General features: G+C 42.4%; 1 protein-coding gene across 1 annotated transcript in view; it reads right to left on the bottom strand.

Moving 5' to 3' along the window:
- Positions 1-365: 365 nt before the first annotated feature.
- Positions 366-11,628, bottom strand: part of LOC111970341 (pleckstrin homology domain-containing family A member 6-like) — a 53,882-nt gene continuing 42,619 nt past the window's right edge. Inside the window, exons 18-19 of the mRNA XM_070445719.1 lie at positions 8,352-8,459; positions 366-5,017 (exon numbers count right to left, since the gene is read on the bottom strand). Of these exons, the coding sequence (XP_070301820.1) occupies positions 8,362-8,459 (98 nt within the window). The 3' untranslated portion in view covers positions 366-5,017; positions 8,352-8,361. The remainder of the gene's footprint in view (positions 5,018-8,351; positions 8,460-11,628) is intronic.

The raw sequence follows: 11,628 nt of genomic DNA, 5'->3' as shown, positions 1-11,628 counted from the left end.
GCTACCAATGTCAATAAGAACAAACAGATGCCAGATAGCTTTACCTTATAGAAATTAAAATATATTTTAATAGAGGAGTTCCCTGTGAAGTATAGTAGTAGGCTCTTGACCATAGCATAATCCAGAAAGTGTTCCCCATGCGAAGCAACGAAGATTGACCTCTGTGTTTAATCGAGTATTTATATATTTTTTTAACCTTTATTTAACTAGGCAAGTCAGTTAAGAACAAATTCTTATTTACAATCCATGGTGATAATCTGTCAGTCAAATGTGTCCGAGATGCAGAAGAGAAAGTTTCAAAGAAATTCTGAAAGTCAAGTGACAGTTGATACAGTGTTTTCCACAAATCCAGTCAGTCTTCAAAGTCTACATGATATCATCAGGTTTATTTATCCGGACATACACATGATATTATATAACAGAGTCCTTATGTTATTTTAAGTAAAGGTCTATTAATATAACAGACAAAAAGGTGAGCAATCAATCTCAGTAGTGTGATTATTTTGGCAGTGATAGGCCTAGTCAACATCAATATTATGATCAAAACAATAACGCTAATAATATCAATGATTACGATAATAATTTTTGTTATAAAGTACAGCGTGAATATTCCGAAAGCATCTAAAGAGTAAAACATACTTTATTGTATACATTCACTTTATTGCAAGAAGGTTTTCCTAAGCAAGCATATGGTTTTTCACTTTTTTATTTGCATAGTTCAAGCAGTTTGTGTATTTCCCCAAAATAGTAACAGTTAATGTTATTATTAAGATATACGTAGTTCAAATAAGAAATATGTACATTGACCAATGTGCTAAATCTCTCCACATCATTATTAGCCATAAATGCTTCATTTGTTATCAAATATTGGACAKCKCTTATTTGGCTGTTTTGTATTTCTCAACACATCTGATGCCAATTGTTCCAAAAATACCTATATTTTCAAAATCAACCAAAATCAACCATTTCCAAAATCAATTCTTAAAAGCAATAAATAGCCTAAATAAAATATTTCTGCAACAATTGTTCCCCAATGTCGTAAAAAATTCTAAACATTCCTGATTACTTGTTAAAAATGTAACCTGTTGGCTGAAATCTTATTTTAATCATCAAATACCCATGTGTCTAAAAAAATATGTTGTGCATCTTTTTGACCATATTTTTCCCTTTCTCAAAACAAGAAAAAATATAACTATTTTCCTCAGACCTGTTGATTTTTGCTTTGTGAGATTGATAATCTGCTTTGTGTTTACACGTTTCACGTACCATCAAACATCTTGGCTGGTCTGAAGAAACATGTCTTTCTGTACAGACACAACATTACCTCTTGAGCCAATATGACAAAGAGAGAGAAACAGAGGGAGGGATGGAGGGAAAAAGAGACGAGGGAGAGATGGGTGGATAGTGATGGAGGGAGGAATGAATGAAAGGCAATAAAAAGGGCTGGACTTTCGCAAAGGCCACAGGTTAAATCTGGAGACGCTGACAGTGATCGACTGACAAACTGACAAACAGATTTTGTGTCAAGAGAGACAGACCAAATACAAAGGATGGGTCAACAACTTGCATGGGAGGAACGCAGTAGAAGCAGAATAGGGCACATTACTGCACCATTAAACGTCCTTCACTCCAGATAGAATTCCTTTCCTCCAACCCTTACCAGGATATCTCTATCTGTTTATCTGTCTGATCAGAATGACAAGATAAACCATCTCTATATGCTAAAATAGCTTCAGACTTCATCATGGCACTGTTTAATATTAGGGATATGATACATGTAGGATGCATTTTGTTTTCTGATATTTATGCACTGTAAGCTGGCTGTGATGCAAGTTGCTGGCCCATCTTAACACAAGTGTTCCAACTAGCAGACTTACAATTCTAAGGCCACTTCTTTTTTCCACTGACATCTTTCCACATACTTTATACTGTACTGTATGTATATATATTTATATACCTGTATATGTACAGTACCAGTCAAAAGTTTGGACACACCTACTCATTCAAAGGTTTTTCTTTATTTTTAATATTTTCTTCATTGTAGAATAATAGTGAAGATATCAAAACTATGAAATAACACATATGGAATCATGTAGTAACAAAAAATGTGTTATAAAATGTTTTATTTATTTTAGATTTTAGATTCTTCAAAGTAGCCACCCTTTGCCTTGATGACAGCTTTGCACACTCTTGGCATTCTCTCAACCTGCTTCACCTGGATTGTGGAGACCAGGTCATCTGATGCAGCACTCCATCACTCTCCTTCTTGGTCAAATAGCCCTTACACAGCCTGGAGGTGTGTTTTGTGTCATTGTCCTGTTGAAAAACAAATGATAGTCCCACTAAGCGCAAACCAGATGGGATGGTGTATTGCTGCACAATGCTGTGGTAGCCATGCTGGTTAAGTGTACCTTGAATTCTAAATAAATCACTGAGTCACCAGCAAAGCACCTCCACACCATCACACCTCCTCCATTCTTCATGGTGGGAACCACACATTGGGATATCATCCGTTCACCTACTCTGCATCTCACAAAGACACAGCGGTTGGAACCAGAATCGCATGTTTGTACTGATCTGAGCAAAGGACAGATTTCCACCGGTCTAATGTCCATTGATCGTGTTTCTTGGACCAAGCAAGTCTCTTCTTCTTATTGGTGTCCTTTAGTAGTGGTTTATTTGCAGCAATTCGACCACGAAGATCTGATTCTCCTCTGAACAGTTGATGTTGAGATGTGTCTGTTACTTGAACACTGTGAAGCATTTATTTGAGCTGCTGGTAACTCTAATGAACTTATCCTCTGCAGCAGAGGTAACTCTGGGTCTTCCTTTCCTGTGGCGGTCCTCATGAGAGCCAGTTTCATCATAGTGCTTGATGATTTTTGCAACTGCACTTGAAGAAACTTCAAAGTTCTTAACAGTTTCCGGATTGACTGACCTTCATGTCTTAAAGTAATGATGGCCTGTCGTTTCTCTTTGCTTATTTGAGATCTTCTTGAGTTAATATGGACTTGGTCTTTTACCAAACAATCTTCTATATTCCAACCCTACCTTGTCACAACACAACTTTGGCTCAAACGCATTAAGAAGGGAAGAAATTCCACAAATTAACTTTTAACAAGGCAAACCTGTTCATTTAAGTGCATTCCAGGTGATTACCTCATGAAGCTGGTGTAGAGAATGCCAAGAGTGTGCAAAGCTGTCATCAATGCAAAGGGTGGCTGTTTTGAAGAATCTCAAATATAAAATATATTTTGATTTGTTTAACACTTTTTTGGTTACTACATGATTCCATATGTGTTATTTCATAGTTTTGATATCTTCTCTATTATTCTACAATGTAGAAAATAGTACAAATAAAGAAAAACCCTGGGATGAGTAGGTGTGTCCAAACTTTTGACTGCTACTGTATGCATGGATTTTATCCAGACATTTAGCTATTGACGTACTGTACCACTGAAGAAAGGTCCTAGCAATGAGAGGAGTAAGAGAAGACAGTGGCTTTATTGCTAAAGGTGGTTGGGCTTTACTCACATCTAGATTCACAGTTACCAGAGTCAGAATGGGTCTTCCTGTAGACAGTCACACACATACACATACAGGTTCCAACAAGCTCGGGGTGTAGACAGAAGAGGGAACCGAAGGGGGTAGCCAAGCCTGGAGAAGGGGCTGGGAGGCAGGCACAGTGGGTCAGGTAAGTGTTCAACAGGTGTGTTCCTGACCTGGGATGAGAGGGTTGGAAAGGAATAGGGGGGGGTGGCTCATCACGCACTGCTGTACACCCATGCCCTGACACCAGTGGATTGAGGTGGGAAAGAATGGTGTGTGTGTGTGTGTATGTGTGTGACACTTTGCTTGCATGCAGTACAGCTCTCCCGCTACTGGCCTCTGAGGGTCAAGGGCTGTTTAACTGAGTTAGAGACAATGACCCAGGGGCCAATCAGAAACAAGACTACATGACCCAGGAGTCAAATAGAGAGAAGACCACATTGCTCTTAAGATGCCGTATTCTGTTCTGGTACCTTCTGTTACTGTTGCTACTTTTATCTCTTTATGGTTCTTGAACCACCCTCCGTTCACCTCCTTCTCCTCTGTGACCTTTTTCTGTTACACTAAACACATCAGTCTCTGATTTGTTCTACTACTCTCTGCACCAATAAAAACCTTCCTACCTTCTTCCTGAAGTCCAGCTCAGCCAGTCCTCTTCCCTAATCATCTTAACTGAGATCTGTGCATCACGTACAATAAGTGCTCTCCTGAACCGTTCAGTCACAAAACTCTACTGTCCTTGGCTTCTAGTCTCTGTGGTACTTCTAATCTTTCCATAGCAGATACCGTTCTGAGCTGAGTAACAGAGAAACACTGTCTGACTGTCTGTTTAGCATGGCGGAGACCATGTTAGAGTAATGTACTGTATACACCCTATGAGTAATGTACTGTATACACCCTATGAGTAATGTACTGTATACACCCTATGAGTAATGTACTGTATACACCGCTATGAGTAATGTACTGTATACACCCTATGAGTAATGTACTGTATACACCCTATGCTCTATGGCTAGTTTAGTAGCTTCAGATGCTGCATCAAAAAATTGTGTACACCCAAAATTGTGAATTTGCTTTTGTTTTGTTTGCTTTTCCTGCCCTCATAGAGAAGCTATTTTCTACCAGGCCTAGGCTGAGAGGAAGAGTGTAAATGTGGTCATTGACAGAAGGAGAGTGGAGGATGCTGTTATAGCAGCCCCTGGGGTGGGTGGGAGGTGTGGACATTAAGTTTAAGTTACTCCATCATTAGTCTGTTTGGCTTGAAGACGTCCTCAGGTGGCCAACTTTCCAGACTTCCTGTGACAGCTTCCTTTTTCCTGTTGTGTTGTTGTGGAGGTCGTTGGGTTTATACACCGGCAGGCGTACGGTCAGAGACTAAACAAAACCAGTTTCTTTGGGCTTATTCTTTATATTCCAGTGGATCCTCAGAAGGATGCTCCATCAAACTTAACGGCAGCCAGTGCTTGAGCTAGAAATGAAAAAGGGAGAAAGGGAGAGAGGGATAGAGATAGACACAGGAATAGAGACAGAGATAGAGACAGAGATAGAGACAGGAATAGAGACAGAGATAGAGACAGAGATAGAGACAGCGACAGAGATAGACGCAGAGTTAGATGCAGAGATAGACACAGAGATAGACACAGAGAGACACAGTGATAGACACAGAGATAGACACAGAGATAGAGACAGAGATAGATACATACATATGCACAGAGATAGACACAGAGATATACACATAGATAAACACAGAAATAGACACAGAGATAGACACAGAGAGACACAGAGACAGACACAGAGATAGAGACAGATAGACACAGAGACAAAGTTAGAGACAGAGATAGACACAGAGATAGACACAGAGATAGAGACAGTGATAGATAGAGGGAGGACGGGAAGGAGAGAGAGAGAATACACTTTAACTCCAGTAAAACTCTTACAAAACATTCAAACAGAGACACAATGAAAACTGAAAGCAAGGAAAGGAAATGCATCCGAACTCATATGAGATCCCATTCTGTTATGTCTTCGTGTGACTTTAAATGCTAATTTGACAGCAGGACAACTCTCTATGCTGCCTCATTTTGGTCAACCGCTCCAGGCCAGTTTGAACCAATCACAGCTGAGAATCCTGTCGCACAGTACAGGAAGTGCCCCTGTTATGTGGGAGAGTGGTTATTGAAGGGATTCAATAGTTGTCACAACCAGGCCAAGAAAGTCGCAGTGCAACATCAACTTGAGTAATTTTCCAGCTAACATACTTTTCCTGCATAGTTGTAATTTTGGGTAAAACAAGTCCACAATGGTCTTAGGAAATGTGCTGATTTATCAGCTTGTAAACAACAACAATGACCATAGAAAGTCACGGAAGTATGTTTGGTGTGAGTATATGGACAATAGACCCTGAACATCATAAACCAGGCAGAACCAAAGATACTACCCATGGACTTCAAGGTCTATTTAGGCATTGCAGTCTTGTGCCATTGGTGTACGTCTGCATTCAATTTGTGCATTTGGCTTTTGTAAGGGCCATGTGTGATCCTGCCAATGTTTAAAAGTAAGGCGGATATCTTGAGTTGTTTTTGCCAAACACAATGAAAGGGAAATAAATCAGTGTAGTTTTTGAGGTTTGATTTCTTGACCAGAAATGACAAGAATGTCTTCTGGAGGGCTTATAAAGATTATGGTTGCATTACCGTCGCAACCACCCAGTGTCGATCCCTCAATATTTAAACTAACTCAAATATCTGGTATTCATCCGAGTCTGTACACATGATATGATTAAACTAAAGTGCTGACAGTAAGAGTGATCCTCTTCTTATTAGTTGAATGTGATGTCTGTTAGCTTCAAAGTCTGAAACAGCAGTTTATCATTACTTGGGTTCATTGCTGAATATGTGTTGGATGTGGCAGCCTGGCTTTATTCAACGTGTAGAGCTCTAAATTGACTGGTCCAAGGCAGAAAAATAGAGTCTGTATCCCAAATGCCACCCTAGTCCCATAGGCCTCTGGACAAAATGGGGAATGGGGTGCCATTTAGGACACACCTAGAGCAACATGAGGCATGCAGAGACCAAACCACTGAGTGTTGTCAGTACTAACAGCTTAGCCCCACTGATCTGACCATGTGATAATAGTAATAACAGCTTATCCACACTGATCTGACCATGTGATAATAGTAATAACAGCTTATCCATACTGATCTGACACTGTGATAATAGTAATAACAGCTTATCCATACTGATCTGACCCTGTGATAATAGTAATAACAGCTTATCCATACTGATCTGACCTGTGATAATAGTAATACAGCTTATCCATACTGATCTGACCTCGTGATAATAGTAATAACAGCTTATCCATACTGATCTGACCTCGTGATAATAGTAATAACAGCGTATCCATACTGATCTGACACTGTGATAATAGAAATAACAGCTTATCCATACTGATCTGACCCTGTGATAATAGTAATAACAGCTTATCCACACTGATCTGACACTGTGATAATAGTAAAACAGCTTATCCACACTGATCTGACCTGTGATAATAGTAATAACAGCTTATCCATACTGATCTGACCTCGTGATAATAGTAATAACAGCTCATCCAACTGATCTGACACTGTGATAATAGTATAACAGCTTATCCACACTGATCTGACCATGTGATAATAGTAATAACAGCTTGTCCACACTGATCTGACACTGTGATAATAGTAATAACAGCTATCCATACTGATCTGACCCTGTGATAATAGTAATAACAGCTATCCATACGATCTGACACTGTGATAATAGTAATAACAGCTTATCCATACTGATATTACCTGTGATAATAGTAATAAACAGCTTATCCATACTGATCTGACACTGTGATAATAGAAATAACAGCTTATCCATACTGATCTGACCCTGTGATAATAGTAATAACAGCTTATCCACACTGATCTGACACTGTGATAATAGTAATAACAGCTTATCCACACTGATCTGACCCTGTGATAATAGTAATAACAGCTTATCCATACTGATCTGACCTCGTGATAATAGTAATAACAGCTTATCCACACTGATCTGACACTGTGATAATAGTAATAACAGCTTATCCACACTGATCTGACCATGTGATAATAGTAATAACAGCTTGTCCACACTGATCTGACACTGTGATAATAGTAATAACAGCTTATACATACTGAATATTAACCCTTGTGATAATAGTAATAACAGCTTATCCACACTGATCTGACCTTGTGATAATAGTAATAACAGCTTATCCACACTGATCTGACCCTGTGATAATAGTAATAACAGCTTAGTCCCACTAATCTGACCTCGTGATAATAGTAATAACAGCTTAGCCCCACTGATCTGAKCCTGTGATATTAATATTAACTGTCATAAATCTTAAAAGGATAGTTCACTGCTATATCTGTATTGATTGACGGTTTCCGTACCTTAAAATGAGTACAGTATATGGAAAAGGACTGGTAGTAATATACTATTGGTGTGTGTTTATTTTGGTATACTTAGCAAAAATCTGATGTTAGCACTGGCCATTGAGTGCATTCTGAACTTGTTTCCAGTTAGTAAAACAATTGAGCAAAGCAGATAGTAATAAAAGGTAACAATAAAAGATTCCTTGATGTCCACCTGCTGCCATTGGTCAAGACATCACCTGAGGGAAAAACAGAGAGCCCTGCCCAAACCAGGAGAGGTAGGAGGTACGGCAACCAGCGAGGGGTTAATGGGGAGTGGGGGCTTAATGGGGGAGGTAAGTGTGGTTGGTGAGCGGGGACTCACCTTCACAGACTCACACCTTCATGATGTGGGCGGAGTCGGAGAAGCCAGTGGAGGAGGGGGGAGGGGCCAGGCTGGTCGGGGAGGCGAGGGGGCTGGGGGCGCACTGGGCTGGAATGGAATGGGGGTGTGACGTGAGAACGAGCAAAACAAATAGCAAAACATAAAGGTGTAAAGCAATTTAAAAACGGTAGGTAGAGTGAGGGAGGTAAAACAGGGGAGACTGTGCACTCACATCACCTCACAAGCATAAGATGAATGGTGCTTAGCATGTAGCTCTGTACTGAGGAAGCAAGAGGAGTGTATACTATGTGGGGGTAGTGTATACTATGGGGGTAGTGTATACTATGATAAAGCCATTGTACCTGGATCTGGAGTTCACCTACACACATTCAGAGCACTTCGGCTCTGGAGCCTAAGGAGGCTTGACAAAATAAAATAGTTGCTATCTGGCATCACCAGAGAAACACAGATACAGTATAAAGCGCAAACTTGGTTTGATCTCTGTGCAGCTGGACCATGTTTTTATGACCACGACTGACAGCAGGCAGCACATAGTATGACTGAATACTAATGGCACTATAAGAGTTGATAAATCAAGCCAGTTTTGTTTTTCTTCAGCTTATCACTTAAAGCTGACAAGATAATGTTCAATTTCCCCAAATCATTAAGTTAACCGTGATGCCATTGTGAATATGTGGTTGGTTGTGGGTAGAGGGGCAGAGACAGAGGGTAAGCAGTAAGAAATAGTGTCGTAGTTTTGAGCAAACGGAAACTGTCGATCTAACTATAGGAGAGCTTGTGATCTTCAAGGACTATATAGTAGAGCCTCTAGGTTAAGACAGTGGAGCATCAGCGTGTGTTGTGAATATTGTGGGGAGTGGATGAGTGGGGTAGTGTGACAGACAGTGAATATTGTGGGTGGAGAGTGGAGAGTTGGGTAAGTGTGAACAGACATGAATATTGTGGGAGAGTGGAGGAGTGGGGTAGTGTGACAGACAGTGAATATTGTGGAGAGTGGAGGAGTGGGGTAAGTGGAACAGACAGTGAATATGGTGGGGAGTGGAGAGTGGGGTAGTGAGAGCAAACAGTGCTATATTGTGGAGAGTGGAGAGTGGGGTAGTGAGACAGACAGTGCATATTGTGGGGAGTGGAGGAGTGGGGTAGTGAGACAGAACAGTGTCAATTGTGGGGAGTGGAGAGTGGGGTAGTGAGACAGACAGTGCATATTGTGGGAGAGTGTGGAGTGGGGGTAGTGAGACAGACAGTGCATATTGTGGGGGAGTGGAGAGTGGGGTAGTGAGACAGACAGTGCATATTGTGGGGAGTGGAGGAGTGGGGTAGTGAGACAGACAGTGCATATTGTGGAGAGTGGAGGAGTGGGGGTAGTGAGACAGACAGTGAATATTGTGGGGAGTGGAGGAGTGGGGTAGTGAGACAGACAGTGAATATTGTTGGGGAGCTGGAGGAGTGGGGTAGTGAGACAGAACAGTGCATATTGTGGGGAGTGGAGGAGTGCGGGTAGTGAGACAACACAGTGAATATTGGGGGGAGTGGAGGAGTGGGGTAGTGAGACAGACAGTGAATATTGTGGAGAGTGGAGGAGTGGGTAAGTGAGACAAGACAGTGCATATTGTGGGGAGTGGAGGAGTGGGGTAGTGAGACAGACAGTGCAATATTGTGGAGAGTGGAGGAGTGGGGTAGTGAGACAGACAGTGAATATTGTGGAGAGTGGAGGAGTGGGGTAGTAGACAGAACAGTGCATATTGTGGGGAGTGGAGGAGTGGGGTAGTGAGACAGACAGTTAATATTGTGGAGAGTGGAGGAGTGGGGTAGTGAGACAGACAGTGAATATTGTGGAGAGTGGAGGAGGTGGGGTAGTGAGAAGACAGAGTGAAATATTGTGGGAGTGGAGGAGTGGGGTAGTGAGACAGACAGTGCATATTGTGGGGAGTGGAGGAGTGGGGTAGTGAGACAGACAGTGCTATTGTGGGGAGTGGGGAGTGGGGTAGTGAGACAGACAGTGCATATTGTGGGGAGTGGGGAAGTGGGTTGTGAGACAAGACAGTGGAATATTGTGGAGAGTGGAGGAGTGGGGTAGTGGAACAGACAGTGAATATTGTGGAGAGTGGAGGAGTGGGGTAGTGCGACAGACAGTGAATATTGTGGAGAGTGGAGGAGTGGGTAGTGAGACAGAACAGTGCATATGTGGGGAGTGGAGGAGTGGGGTAGTGAGACAGACAGTGCATCATTGTGGGGAGTGGAGGAGTGGGGTAAAGTGAGACAGAAACAGTGCATATTGTGGGAGTGGAGGAGTGGGTAGTGAACAGACAGTGCATATTTGTGGGGGTGGAGGAGTGGGGTAGTGAGACAGACAGTGAATATGTGGAGAAGTGGAGGGAGTGGGGTAGTGAGACAGACAGTGCATATTGTGGGGAGTGGGGAAGAGTGGAATATGTGAGACAGGACAGCAGAGTGCATATTGTGGGAGTGGAGGAGTGGGGTAGTGAGACAGACAGTGAATATCGTGGGAGAGTGGGGAGTGGGGTAGTGAGACAGACAGTGCATACTTGTGGGAGTGTGGAGTGGGGTAGTGAGACAGACAGTGAATTTGTGGAGATGGAGGAGTGGGGTAGTGAGACAGACATGAATTTGCGTGGAGAGTGGACGCGGACCAGTGGTGTGAGACAGACCAGTGCATATGTGGGGAGTGGGAGGAGAAGGTTGCGGGTAGTGAGCCACCAGTCAGGACCCGAGGAGTCGCAAATATTATATTCGTGGGGAGTGGAGGAAGTGGGTGTAGACTGAGTCCTGCCACATGACAGGACAGTGGAAGTCTCCACCACTCCGTACAAAATATTACTGGTCTGTTCTCTATCATCACGTACCGTCCCGACTATTCCTGCTCCAACGGTCTGCAGCACAATATTCACATGAGGAGCGGTGTCTGTCTGTCACGTACCCGAGCTGGGGTTTAACGAGAACCGTGCTTCGGGCCGTGAGGGAGTAAGCCCACGGGTCTGGGCTAGCCCACCACGTAGTAGCCACACCAAGCTGTGAGCCACAACAAAAAGACCCTAAGCCTCCAACTAGATTGCGCTACAATATGCAAAAGTATGTGCGTGTCGCAACTAACCTAACACGATGCTCCGATTGGTGTGGATCGAGTGCTGGAGATGCTGGCGGGGACTTCGCGCCATTGACTGTCCTTATCCACTCTCTCCCTCTATCTTGTGCCTCCAATCTCATCACAAATATTTCACTATGTCTGTCTCACTAT

Source organism: Salvelinus sp. IW2-2015, linkage group LG11 (genome assembly GCF_002910315.2).
Source record: "Salvelinus sp. IW2-2015 linkage group LG11, ASM291031v2, whole genome shotgun sequence".
Taxonomy (NCBI): domain Eukaryota; kingdom Metazoa; phylum Chordata; class Actinopteri; order Salmoniformes; family Salmonidae; genus Salvelinus; species Salvelinus sp. IW2-2015.
The sequence above is the reverse complement of the archived record's forward strand: the minus strand, read 5'-3'. Positions and strand labels throughout refer to the sequence as shown.